General features: G+C 42.6%; 1 protein-coding gene across 3 annotated transcripts in view; it reads right to left on the bottom strand.

Moving 5' to 3' along the window:
* The window catches only part of topaz1 (testis and ovary specific TOPAZ 1), a 39650-nt gene that overhangs the window by 20192 nt on the left and 4588 nt on the right, over positions 1–14870 (bottom strand). For all 3 annotated transcript variants that reach the window (XM_054746114.2, XM_015955680.3, XM_054746110.2), the window contains exon 3: positions 10504–12635. In XM_054746114.2, coding sequence (XP_054602089.2) covers positions 10504–11119 — 616 coding nt within the window. In that variant the 5' untranslated portion in view covers positions 11120–12635. The remainder of the gene's footprint in view (positions 1–10503; positions 12636–14870) is intronic.

Raw genomic sequence — 14870 nt, 5'->3', positions numbered from 1 at the left:
TAATTATAATCAGCATTCTAACATTGTGTAATCTTATTATTTGTTGGTATGTTATTCGATTAAGAAGAGAAATAAATTGGGTAATAATGCAAAGACTACGATGAAAATTAAAGTGGAACTACAAGGTATGTTATAAATGACGTTGGTTTTGATGGGGAAATGGTGATGGATCCATGATGTTACATAAATTAGATGAAAAGTTCAAGAGTGGAATGTAATAAAAATGAACTTGTCATCTGTTGTATAATTGCTTTATACAAGTTATTGATCACTACTGTTTGTCAATCACACTTATCATGAGGATATAATCAAGGATAATCATGGTAGAGCCGAACATAATGTGATCATGAGGATGTAATCAAGGTAATCCTGGTGGAGGTGTGCAGCTTTGCACGCACATCAGGGAATGTATAAGGAGCAGAGCAGAGCTCAGAGCTGTTAGAGCTGCTTGTTGGATTCTACCTGACGAGGTTCATGGATTACATGTGTTCAGTTCTTCACCTATCATGGATTACGTTTTCTAACTGGGGTGTTCAGCTCTCCACCCATAAGCAACGGTAAGAGAAATGTTTCGTTCATGATTGATAACTTGTATGAATGCCGGTTGAATAAAGCCTTGTTGTTCATCTGATATTCAAGTTGTGTTTCATTGTTTCTGGCGTCGACTTGACAACGATCCTGATTAAATAAATATAAAGTGTAAAAAGAGACTTTGAGTCTTTTAAGGTAATTAAAATAAAATAAAACATTTTATTTTAGAACACACAGGGATGGAATATCTAATTTAGATCCCACTTTTAGCATCGATTTATATCTAGGTATCGATTTTTTTGACAACACTAATATATATATATATATACAGGGAGTGCATAATTATTAGGCAAATGAGTGTTTTGTCCACATCATCCTCTTCATGCATGTTGTCTTACTCCAAGCTGTATAGGCTCAAAAGCCTACTCCCAGTTAAGCATATTAGGTGATGTGCATCTCTGTAATGAGAAGGGGTGTGGTCTAATGACATCAACACCCTATATCAGGTGTGCATAATTATTAGGCAACTTCCTTTCCTTTGGCAAAATGGGTCAAAAGAAGGACTTGACAGGCTCAGAAAGGTCAAAAATAGTGAGATATCTTGCAGAGGGATGCAGCAGTCTTAAAATTGCAAAGCTTCTGAAGCGTGATCATCGAACAATCAAGCGTTTCATTCAAAATAGTCAACAGGGTCGCAAGAAGTGTGTGGAAAAACCAAGGCGCAAAATAACTGCCCATGAACTGAGAAAAGTCAAGCATGAAGCTGCCAAGATGCCACTTGCCACCAGCTTGGCCATATTTCAGAGCTGCAACATCACTGGAGTGCCCAAAAGCACAAGGTGTGCAATACTCAAGAGACATGGCCAAGGTAAGAAAGGCTGAAAGACGACCACCACTGAACAAGACACACAAGCTGAAATGTCAAGACTGGGCCAAGAAATATCTCAAGACTGATTTTTCTAAGGTTTTATGGACTGATGAAATGAGAGTGAGTCTTGATGGGCCAGATGGATGGGCCCGTGGCTGGATTGGTAAAGGGCAGAGAGCTCCAGTCCGACTCAGACGCCAGCAAGGTGGAGGTGGAGTACTGGTTTGGGCTGGTATCATCAAAGATGAGCTTGTGGGGCCTTTTCGGGTTGAGGATGAGTCAAGCTCAACTCCCAGTCCTACTGCCAGTTTCTGGAAGACACCTTCTTCAAGCAGTGGTACAGGAAGAAGTCTGCATCCTTCAAGAAAAACATGATTTTCATGCAGGACAACGCTCCATCACACGCGTCCAAGTACTCCACAGCGTGGCTGGCAAGAAAGGGTATAAAAGAAGAAAAACTAATGACATGGCCTCCTTGTTCACCTGATCTGAACCCCATTGAGAACCTGTGGTCCATCATCAAATGTGAGATTTACAAGGAGGGAAAACGGTACACCTCTCTGAACAGTGTCTGGGAGGCTGTGGTGCTGCTGCACGCAATGTTGATGGTGAACAGATCAAAACACTGACAGAATCCATGGATGGCAGGCTTTTGAGTGTCCTTGCAAAGAAAGGTGGCTATATTGGTCGCTTATTTGTTTTTGTATTGTTTTTGAATGTCAGAAATGTATTTTTGGGAATGTGGAGATGTTATATTGGTTTCACTGGTAAAAATAAATAACCGAAATGGGTATATATTTGTTTTTTGTTAAGTTGCCTAATAATTATGCACAGTAATAGTCACCTGCACACACAGATACCCCCTAAAATAGCTAAAACTACAAACAAACTACAAACTACTTCCAAAAACATTCAGCTTTGATATTGAGTATTTTGGGTTCACTGAGAACATGATTGTTGTTAAATAATAAAATTATTCCTCAAAAATACAACTTGCCTAATAATTCTGCACTCCCTTTTAAAAAATAATGATGAATTATTTCCGGATTGCTCCTGCTGCGTGTTATTTTGTAGATAAAAAAAACTGGTTAACTGATTAATCATAAAAATAATCGTCAGATTAATGGATCATGAAAAGATTCATTAGTTGCAACCCTGCAATCTATCTTTAAATGACATCACTTTTGACATTCATGTGCCTGTTTGTGTGTCTCCAGATAGTCACAAGCACACAAGTCTAGAGCAGTTGTGTCCAGCACCGATCCTTGAGGTCCATCCTCTATTTTGCAGGTGTCAAACTCAGGCCCGAGGGCCAAATTTGGCCAGCGGCGTCATTTTATTTGGCCCGGGAAATCATATCAAATGTGTATTAGAATTATCCCGCAAGCGCATATGCCACTAATACTTCAACTACCAGAATGCTTCGCTGCATTAGCATGTTAGTCAAGGCCGCTAAGATATCCCTCCTTTCCTGTTATCATTAGCATTCATGCTACCAGTCTCAAGGAGAGTATGACTGTGGAATAGAGATGCCACAAAATATTTTAGTAGTCGACTAATCGCCAGATTTTTTTGGCGATTAGTCTACTAATCGTGTCATGCATTAAGTGTACCTTATTGCAACAGGATGCAGTTGCTCTAATAACCCATCATTAGCTTCTATTATGAAGTGTGATCAGTTATGTGCCATGCCATCAGGACGTTTGCTTGCTTAAGTGTGCATGAGGATTTTCACAGTGTGTAAAATTGAAACTTTAGACCAACTTGTACCAGTTGATCAGTGAACAATATTGTGTTTATTTCCTTATGTCTCCAACCTCAGCTGTTCAGATTTATGCCACAAAAGGTTAAAAAAAAACATGGTCAGTTTTTTATACTTGCTGTTGCTGGCTTTTGTTTTCTGTTTGAGTAATGTAACTTGATCAAGCCTTTTATACATTCCACACTATGAAATAGGTAAATGTATGTATGATTTGTGCTGATATCAATCCGATACGATATCGGTCAATACTGAAGGCTGCAATATCGATACTGTATCAGAAGTGAAAAAAGTTGTATCGGGACATCCCTATTTTAAACATTTATAGGGAGCCTAAGTCACGCCCATCTACTTTCGCACCATGGGTCCCAGGAAGAACATAAAATGAATGAAAGTCAATGGGGCTAAAAACGCTATTTTCTAATTCTGCTTGTCATGTGCCATGGATTTCACGTATGATGTCTGTGAATTTTACAGATACCAAAAAAATGCTTATTTTTTAAACGGGGGAAACATTTTTGGTTTTGTGTGAAAATCGGTCCAGGACTACAAATGTGCTTCACTAAAGTGACGTCATCGAACCAGACACGGGGAAAAACAGAGGGAAAAGGGCTGTAAGTTTAGCAAACTTGAAACCTTTCCTTCAGGAGGAAAGAACCACCATAAATCTGGCCATGTGGTAAGTAGCAGCTATGCTAGGGGAGAGGAGATTCTGCTGTGACATCACATATGCAACGTTCTGATGTCTAATTTGTAGTCATGCTAATGTGACGCCCACAAAGTGTGGTCACATAATTTTGTTAAAATATTTAGTGTTGTAATTTAGTAAAAGTAATAAAATAATAATAGGAAAGTGTGGGGCGCAATACAGGGGTTCTCCACAAGGTGGCAGTGTAGCAGGCTCTACTTAGTAGTTACGAGGAGTTGAGCAGAAAAATAACAGTGCTGTCCAGCCTACACTTCCTAAATCGCTTGACACGGTCAAAAGTCGTGAATGCCTAACCCAGGAGAAACTAGTGTCGCTCATAGAAGAGAGTTTAAAATTCACGGTGGCCAAATCGGAGATCATGGGTCTGACATCAGTTATAATCACCTTTGCCGGCAGATTGAGGAAGGATTTAAAGAACAGTTTAGCAATACTGAAATAGTGCGAGCTGTGTTAAGGGCAATTAAACCTGGTAATTTCAAAGATATGCTAATGAATAAAGATGAACTGACAGTGAGTGAACTGAAAGATTTCCTACATTCTCATCTTGGTGAACAGAACTCTAGTGAATTGTTCCAAGAGTTGATCTGCGCGAGACAAAATGATAATGAAACACCCCAACAATTTCTATATTGAGTAATAGGTCTAAAACAAAAGATTTTGTTAGCTTCTAAACATCTTACCACTGATGTAAAATACTCACCCAGAACGGTTCGAGATGTGTTCCTCCATACCATATACCAGGGGCTGGGGCAAAAACACAGTGACGTTAGGAGGGAACTAAAACCGTTATTAGCTAACGTTTCAGTAGCTGATGAAACAATAATACATTTTTAAAAAATGATGAGTGATGAGAGCGAAAGACAGCGGCGGTTAGGCCAAATCACCCGACACAAAAATGTACATGCCCAGAGCACAACAGCGGAGATGAAGGCTTCACAAAATGTCCATGTAAAGCCTGATGGCTGCACAACCAAGCAACCGGATAAGAAAACAGACATGATACAAGAGCTTGTGCAGAAAGATGAAAAGTTGACGAGCTTAGTGGAGCACTTGCAGTTACAACAGTTACAGCAAACAGGTCGGGGAGCAACAAGTGGACTAGACATGGGTGAGGGGCTGGTCGAGGTACACCACACCAAGCACCCCCTACGTATTAGTACCTCTGGGGAACAACACGAAAGACCCAGTGACATTACCGAGAAAAACATCTCTGGGGAGGATTTGGGGTTTTGACAAAGTGGTGGAAATATACTCACCTAGAGAGGTGGAGGAACCTGAACGCACGATGACAGTTTGCAATGTGTCCAATCCGGTCAATAACCCACTATCGTGGCAAACCCCCAGTAGATCTCAGTCATCTGACAACCGAGCAACAAGAGAAGGTTAACAAAATGTTGTGTGAAGAAGCTGGTGCATTTACTCAAGGTAGTACAGACATTGGATGCATCCCTACTTTGCAGATGTTGATTCATCTCAGTGACAACATACCGGTTCAGAGAGCCTACTCCTCAATACCAAAACCGCTTGTTAAGGAAGTGAATGATTACATACAGGAATTGTTGGTGAAAGGGTGGATTGTAAAATCTAAATCCCTTATGCAGCCCCAGTTGTCTGTGTGAGAAAAAAAGATGGCAGTTTGCGGTTATGCATCGACTATAGACTCCTGAACAAGAAAACCGTTCCTGACAGACATCCCCTTCCCAGGATACAGGATTTGACAGATTCTCTCGGTGGTTACGCATGGTTTAGTATCCTCGACCAGGGAAAGGCATATCACCAGGGTTTTGTGGCTGAGGGATCCCGGCAGTTTATGGCCTATACCACTCCTTGGGGTCTGTACGAGTGGGTCCGAGTCCCTTTTGGACTGACCAACGCTCCAGCCGCCTTCCAACGCAGTATGGAAGAGATGCTAGGTCCCCTCCGAGATGAATGTTGCGTTCCTTATTTGGACAATATATTGTGTTATGGCAAAGCATTTGACAAACATGTAGAATGCCTCCGAAAGGTGCTGCGTACCCTACAACAACATGGAGTGAAGCTACAACCGGAAAAATGTGAGTTGTTTAAAAGCGAAGTGAGGTACGTGCGGAAGATAGTGTCCGCTGAAGACGTAAAGATTGACCCGCGCGACCTTGAAGCTGTGAAAACACTCACATCCAAAACACCTGAGACTGTGGGGGACGTACGTAAATTAACAGGGTTCTTAGGGTATTACCGCACATACATCCAGGATTTCTTCAGGACAGTTGGGCCAATCTAAGTTATTACAAACCAAGTCAAGCACAGTGTTAAATTCTGTCAGTAGGAAGGACAACAAACGCACCCAGCGCCATTCAAAAGAGCCTGTTATATGGACTAGCATACACCAAGAAGCCTTGGAAAAACTAATTACTCTCCTCACAAGCTCACCGGTACTAGCCTACCCCGATTTTAATTTGCCTTTCACATTGCACACTGATGCATCAGCTAAGGGACTGGGAGTCGTCCTTTACCAAAATCAAAATGGCTAGTTATGTAACAGGTTATGGATCACGGACTTTGACACAAGTGGAACGTTACTACTGGTTACATAGTGGAAAGTTGGAGTTTCTCGCACTGAAATGGGCCGTATGCGAAAAGTTCAGAGATTTGTATTACGCACCCCATTTCACCATTTACACTTATAACAACCCCCTGATTTACTTTATGAGCACAGCAAAACTTAATGCCGTTGGGTAAAGCTAACACAGACGCAGATACATTATCACGGTTACCGTTGGACATGGAGGAGTACATGCCTGAGTGTACGGAGACTTTTTCAGATGAGGCCGTTCGGGCTACATGGGACGGGAGTCAGATCGCTCAGGAGAAGGATGTTGCTTGGATCGCCATCTTCAACACGACGGCTGATGAGACCCCACCTATACTGACTGCAAACCCCCCGAACAACAGTCACAGTGAGTTGGTGAAAGCCCAGCGGGAGGATCACAACATCAACCAGGTGATAAGACTGAAAGAGTCACAAACCAAGTTAACAGATGAAGTACGGAGGACAGTGGGTAGAACAGCTCAGAAAATGCTACATGAGTGGACAAAGCTGTGTCTGGAAGACGGTCTCCTGTTCCGAAGGACAGGAGATAGCAAACAGTTATCCCTGAGAAATATCGGAAGTTGGTCCTACAACAGCTACATGGCAAAATGGGGCATGTGGGTACCGAAAGAGTACTGCATCTAGCCATGGAGAGGTTCTATTGGCCGTTCATGGCAAAAGAGGTAGAGTTGTATATCACCCAGAAATGCTCTTGTATTATGTCAAAAAAAAACTGTTACGCATGTCCGTGCCCCCATGGGTAGTATAGCCACCAGCTGTCCTTTAGAACTGGTGTGTGTCGACTACTTACACTTGGAGAAAAGTGTGAGGATATGAGTACATCTTGGTTGTCGTCGAACACTTTACAAGATTTGCTCAGGCAAAAGACAAAAGTGGACGCACAGCCGCTGGGTGTGTTTTTCAGGATTTCATTCCCCGGTTTGGGTACTCACAGAAATTACATCACGACCAGGGGCGGGAGTTCGAAAATGAACTGTTTAAGACACTTCAAAATCTGTCTGGGGTGGGTCATTCCCGCACATCCCCTTATCAACCGCAAGGTAACCCTGCCGAGAGGTTCAACAGAACCATTTTACAAATGTTAAGAACTCTACCGGATGAATGAAAGTGGCGGTGGAAGGATCATCTGGCTACTGTGGTGCACGCACATAATTGTACACGCCATGAAGCCACTGCATACTCGCCTTTTTTTAAATGTATGGACGAAATCCCTGCTTGCCGGTGGATTTGTTATTCGGACTACCAGAAGACAAAAACATACTCACCTAAGGGTTTTGCTGAGAAATGGGCAAAACGTATGGCGGAAGCTTACCGCATCGCCGGTGAACACAGTAAGAAGTCCAGCTCAAGGGGGAAAATAGAGTATGACAGGAAAGTGAAGGGAGTCGTGTTGCAAACAGGTGATCGGGTTCTAGTGAGAAACCTCAGTGAACGTGGAGGGCCTGGCAAGTTGAGATCCAATTGGGAAAAGGCTGTTTACATAGTGACAGGACAAATAGGCCAAAACCCAGTGTACACTGTCCCGCCTGAGAGCGGAGACAACAAGAGGACGCGTTAATCTCCTGTTGTTAGTAAATGACCTACCGGTTGAGAGGTGTGTCTCCATGGAAAAATCTAAGAGGAGTACAAACCCACGAGCAAGGAGAGTACTCAGGAAGGGAGCTGTCCACACCAATGAACAAATGAGGGACAGTCAGGATGCAGAGAGTGACTCTGAGGAAGAACACTGTTCAGGGTACTGATTGAGATTACAAAGGGGTGACCAACCACTGACACATCAGTCAGGAGCAGGACAGTAGGACACAGAGGTTGACGGATGGAACAGAAGTACATTTAAAAGAGGAGGTGTCAGTTGGAACCCGCTGCCCATCAGGAAAAGCAGGAGAGGATCTCACGTTACCTCATGTACAGGAGGAGGAGTCTATCAGAGCCGGGAAAGATGGACTTACTATTGACCATGCAGAGGAGGAACTGGGAGACAATCTCATGTCTGACCAGGACCAACAGGTGAGACCCACGGAGGTCAGAAGGTCCACGCGAGATTGAAGACCACGTCAGGTGTTCACTTATGATTTCCTGGGTCAGCCGTCACTGCGCACACAGGCAAGCGTTAGTGTGATTGACAACAAGCCCCACCACTCACCTGTCATTACAAATACGTACCCAACTGTGACCTACCTTCCAGCCATGTGCATACCATACTTAGCTAGTACTACTTACTCATCACCGATTATGGGTCCAAAAAACCCTGACCAAACTCAGGTATATATGCAGCCTTTGTTATTAATTCATTAAAGTGTGACTGTGTTAAGGACTGCTAAAATATGTAAATATGTGAGAAAGAAATGCAATTTTTAGTTATGGGGAGATTTCTTGTTTGCCCGAGAGTGTGACGCTCACAAAGTGTGGTCACATGATTTTGTTAAAATATTTAGTGTTGTAATTTAGTAAAAATAATAAAAGAATAGGAAAGTGTGGGGCACAATACTGGGGTTCTCCACAAGGTGGCGGGGGGGTGGGGGTGGGGGGCTAGTGGAGCTCTGTGTCCCGTCTACCGTTATTCAGGAGCAGCAGTTCACAGAGACCACTCCATTCTGATGTCTCCGTCTCTTTATTTGCATTTCAGGTTAGTTAAGTGCACCCAAGCATGCAAATCTACCTATATGAGGTGCGCCTTGAGTTTATAAATGGTGACGGTTGATAGCTTATGCTAAATGTTCAGTTATAGAGTTAAATAGACGTACAAAGCCGTTAACGTTTTGTGCTCATAGCCTAGCCCCACATGCTAATTGCTCAGCTGGTAAGGCTGCGAGCTATCCTAGCTTTAATGGGTTTAACAGAAATTTATGTGTTCAACGAATATTTAATGGTTAGAAGGGTGCTGAAGTAGGTTTAGTTATAATAATAGAAAACGTGGAGTTTAATGTTGTTTCGGGTCAAAAGAGTGCTTCTTGTAGTAACTGTTAGGTCACACTGGTGAATACATATGAATGTTTTATTGTGCATTGTCTTGTAGCCAAGCCTGAATGTTTAGGAGGTTGTGGAAATTGTAAGAGAAAATGATTGAATATTGGTTTAGTGGAAATGAAGGGAAAGTGAATACATACACGTGTAATGTAAAAGGGAAAATATTATTCTGAGAAAAGATAATTAAAGATTCAGGAGCAGCAGTTCACAGAGACCACTCCATTCCACTTTGCTGCCTATGACTGAATGTCAGTTGAGAGTCGGTCTCATGCAGATTGACCAATGAAGAGAGGGCCTCAAGTTAAGACCCTCTCCTCATTGGTCAGCCCATACGAGGTGGGTCAAAGGTTACCCTGAGCGGGTTACGGGATGTCAGGCATTCAATTATTGAGTATATTTACTGCATATTACAGTAAAATATTCTGTATGTGACCACATTATGGTGATCCTCGGGTCGTGATGATGTGGCCCTTGAATATTGTTGCCCAGGGTACAACAAAGTCTTAATCTGGCCCTGCTATAACAAATTCTACATTAATAATGAAATCATTCATATTGTGTGGTACATCTCCTGCTTACCAATTGAACATCATTTTAAAAACTGAGGATTTTAAAGAAACCAATGCCTGTTTAAACCTCGGTTGCGTAGATTCTGTTCTTCACTGGTAACAATTTAGCTAAACTGTCAAAGTTCGATTCAATGTTACAACAGTCTGCCATACCATGTGCATGGCTAATGCTAGCAGCAGTGTGCTAGCTAGTGTTTTAGGTAAATAAAAGAAAAACTGACTTTTCCATTTGGATCAAACGTTGATGCTGTCCTTAAAGTTAAATACAAACAATATAATACAAATAACATTTTCTAAAACGAATTATTTCAGATGTTTAGATTAGAAAGTTTAATCCCGCCGTTAGCTTAGCGTCACACATGCTCCAAGAAATGTAAAAAAAAAAAAAAACAATCGGGTAAATTATTTCAACGAACCACAACAAAAGTAAACGAAGAAGTAGTTTTAAGTATATTTCGGTAGAAGGCTAGCGTTCTCTAAAACACAGACCTCCCCACACATGCACCTTACTTGAGGTCGGGCTGGATACCGACAGTGTTCCCGGGCCAGGCTGGTTGACACTACCTGGAGCCTTCATTGATGTCTGTCCATCTCTTGCGCCGACTCTTCCTATGGCGCAGCTAGACTTAGCTTTCTCTGCTCTAAACGGTCTTTTTGCGGTCTTTCTTTGAGCCTCTCCATGGGCGTCGAGCCTAGCCTTCCCCTTGCTGTGGCGGGCCTCAAACTGCTCTGACCCAGTGCAAGCAACACAAGGAAAACTCCACCCGAGCCTCACCCGCTTCCTTCGGTTCTCCTCCACGCTGAACGATCTGCTAGAGTTCGCTTTACTCTGGTGATACTTGCCTCTGGTGTTCGGCACTCTTTGTTTATGCTTCACTTCTGGCTCCTTGAATGCAACCACACCACGTTCCCCAAGCCGTCCATGAGCGGCGTAACCAGTTGTCCTCGTTAAGGCGGCGTCCTCCTCGGATATCAGACCGAAATCAATTTTCCCTTGTTTTTCGGTGGAGTCTGTAGAAACGTTAGTCTCCGGCTTCGGGGGTCTTCGCCTCCGCGGAGCTCCTTTTAGCCCAACGTCGGCCAGCGCCACTCGGTTGAGTTTCACCCTCCCAGACGTTGGAAACATGCTGACATTTAAAAGACCGATTATCAAACGTAAGTTAATGCGAGCTGGTTTGCTTTAAAACGGTTATTAGGACGTTTTCGCAAATGAGAAACTTCGTCAACGCTCTTCACTGGACCTGTCTCTCTTCCTTCCACTCTCAATTAGTCACGCAAGGTGCGTTGGGGAAGCACTGCGCATGCGTAACGACTCCCACCAGGTAGGCCTATATTTCCAGTGAAAATTAATATACTCGTTCCTTCTCTGTAATCTCTAATAATCACACATTTCACATCTTAGTTATTCAGACAAGATTATTTATTTAAACTGAGACAAAAAAAATTAACAATGGAATCAACCAAAATGGGACATTAAGGGCAAAAAATAAACATTTTTGTCACAAGATCGCCACTTTGAGGGAAGCAGATATTACAATAGGACATAAAACGTGACAAAATAAAGAAATAAAGAAAAAGAGGTTCACTATGACAACCACTAAATAAGCAAACGAGACAAACTGGTTATAAAATGTTATCCTAGCCATGAATAAGAACTGCTGCTTCATAATCTTTTCATGACTGCAGCTATATTGCCTAGAGGCCCTAATATTAATATCTGAAGCTAGTATGAAGAAACTAGCAAAAACACAAAGTAAATGAAACTATTCTACATTAATGATATGTAACTGTTCTGTAAACATCTTGTAAATAAAGGTTTATTGAACAAAAACATAATTATAGAGGGAGCAGCTGCTCTAAACCGGCTCATCCTCTACATGTCTACAGGATATATGCCCTGCCTCCGGAGGAAACGATGAGCTTAATGTGCCTCTGTAAATTCTGCTGAACGTGATGGATGTTGTCAGGACGATAGAACAGGAAAAATGTACGTTTTATTGTTTTACCAGTTTGACAAGTGCAGCATTTCAGTTTGAAGTATCAAAATGTGGTATTTTGTTCATTATTTTCCATCGTTTTTGAGAACGTGACTGCAGGGCTGCTGGTGGGGAGTCATTGGTCCTCTGAAATGTTTAAAATTCACTTGATTGGTATTTTCTCCCAAAATTATCTGGGAATTTCATTTAATTTAATCCACATGTGACATGTTAGTATTTTGGAAAGTTGCAAAAATAAAAATACAAAATAGTTTCCAAAATTTTTTATGTTTATTAGACAAAAACAGTTGCAACTATCAACTCTTATCACACTGCAATCTTTTATTTTGAACTCTGGACCCATTTTTTAATTGTTATTGCAAAGACAGCAAGAAAGTGTTCCACACCTACGAGGACTGTGCATGTAGACAGACGTGAGCAGTGTCGGTGAGACCCTGGTGTTGGGAAGTAGCCGGTCCGTGGACTCTGGCGGCCTGATTCACAACACCAGCTGTCCCGCCCCACCGGGTCTGATGGAGAAACGGTTTCATTTTTCCTCCTTCCTTCCCCATCAGGGAAGCAGGCAAGTGGTTCCACCTCGCTGCATCCTCTCCAGGGGTGCAGAGGCAGCTCTGCCTCTTCATCGCCCTCCAATCTGAGCCACATCTGTGCAAAAAGAACATGCAAATCAGACGGTGAGGAGACTGTCGGACGTGGGCAGAGGCACAGACATGAAGGAACTTTTATTTCCAGCTTCCTCTTGTGGGATTTTCATTGACAACACAGACATGAGAGCTTCTGAGAGTTCAAGCCCCACCTCTCCACACCTGCCAGGCATTAGACCACCCACAACCCCCTGCTTCTAGTCTATCGTTTTAAAAAAACAGCCTTTATGGAAATTTTATAATCACACCAGAGCAATGAGGGATGTGCGTGGACGTACAGTGAAGAGGGATATAAGCTTTTACTTAGCATATGAAATGAGTTGGGATTAGAACGAGATAAAGAGCACGGTGAAGAGCAGAGGGAGCGCTAGGAGATCGGTCACTCATAATTCTGCTTCTGTGAAGCTCTTTAAATCTTTTTGACGGCTCTCACAAGCGCAGGAACGGCACGTCAGGCTCAACCGAGAGATAAAAGAACAGAAGCAGCTTTACCAATTACTGTGCACTTCAGATTGAAATGTAGAAATATCAGCACGGTTGTAAAGAAAGGTATTCGTGGAAGGGGGAGAATCACCTATCACTTTAATGAGGCCATTAGTGGAGCTGATTCCTGTAAATCATTAAATGTTTTCACTTTTAAATGATAATTCAGCTAAATAGTGCTGTGTAGTCTACGACACCTCCCAAAATCCCTCACAGCTTAAAACGTTTGGAGTTTTACTTCAAACTACGACATTAATGCCCACCAGAAGGTTGTTTTACACCCTGATATAAGGTTAGAAGCTACAGAGTTAAATAACACCAACAACTTACTTTTGTCCATCTTTCCTGTAGAAAAAGTCTATTTATTGTTGCAGATATTGGTACAATGGCCCCTTCTGCAGATTATTCTTGCATCACTGGGTTACTGTCCTCTAACTTTAGCTTTATTTTAACACATTTTCCTCCTAAGATGCAACAGAAGGAGATTCCAACTGAAACGTAAAACTAATACGATGGTTCGTGCAGCGAGGCACCACACGTGTCTTTGTCTTTCACTGGACTGGTGTGAAGCTGACAGGGAACAGGAGCAGCAGCTGAATTCCTTTAAATAGCCCTGCCTGCCTCATCATATGGTTGCCATGGCAGCCAGCCAGCCCCTCTTTCAAGATAACGTCCACATGCTCAGAGAGACCCCCCCCCCCACCTGAGAGCTATAGATCTACGCTGCTGCTTAGTGAGAAACAGGGAGAAAGGGTTTTACAGAGGAGATGCAGCCACTTAGCAGCACATATAAATTCAGCACATGAACACCTGCTTCTACTGTGTGTTCGACCGACCTGCTGTCAGTGATTCGGGGACAGAGTCAGTGTAAAACAAAGACAAACGTTTTAAACATCCAGAACGGAAGACAGAAAAGGGTAGAGGAGAAGTGAAGCAGAGGAGTGAACAGCTGGGAGGAGGGATGGGGTGACACTTGAAGAAATGAAGGGTGTAAAAGAGGATAAATAAAAATTAGCTTCGGATGTGAGCGTGATCAGGGATGCCACCACATCCACTTCTTTCCCATCTCATCCTGTCATTCCTGCCATTCCCAACCCCCCATCCTTTGTCTGGCATGCAGCTCTCCTCTCCGTTTGTCTCTGAGCGTTGGATTGGTCCGAACTTCAGCAGAGGGTCAAACAGGACGAAGCCTCTGCGGGATTACAGGATGAGGATGAAGCTCTCTGGAGGACTTTGTCCTGAATTATCTTCAGAGCTCCGGGAAAACTGTCCTGGAGCTCTGAGACCTGGAACTATCATGTTTTCACGGTACTAGCAGGTGTTTTAATACTGAGATTAGGACTAAACTACAGAACAAAACATGTTAAATTCAAAAATTGGAGATATTAAATCCAAGATTATTAAAAAATAATAATAATAATAATAAACAAATGACGCGCCTTTTCATTACACTATCTAAACGATTTATTTCAAACAATAAACTCTTTCGTTTTCTAAAAACGAAACTCTGAGCCGTCTGACGAGGGAAGTGGTCTTCAACCAAGCAGCATCTCATCCCCCCGCAGGAGCTTTTCCTTCAGATTAAACTACATTCTTATCTGGTTTTATGAATCTGAATCCAGCTTTTCAACCATTTGCAGCTGGTTGGTGTTTGGTGTTTTTCCAGGCCTGGATGGGAGGAGAAGTGGAGCAGAAGTCGATAAAGACGGCGCCGTTAGCTTCCTCTTAAAACACAGAGGCACGCTGATTGCAT

This window comes from Nothobranchius furzeri, chromosome 11 (genome assembly GCF_043380555.1).
Source record: "Nothobranchius furzeri strain GRZ-AD chromosome 11, NfurGRZ-RIMD1, whole genome shotgun sequence".
NCBI classification, from domain to species: domain Eukaryota; kingdom Metazoa; phylum Chordata; class Actinopteri; order Cyprinodontiformes; family Nothobranchiidae; genus Nothobranchius; species Nothobranchius furzeri.
This window is presented reverse-complemented; position numbering and strand designations above follow the sequence as displayed.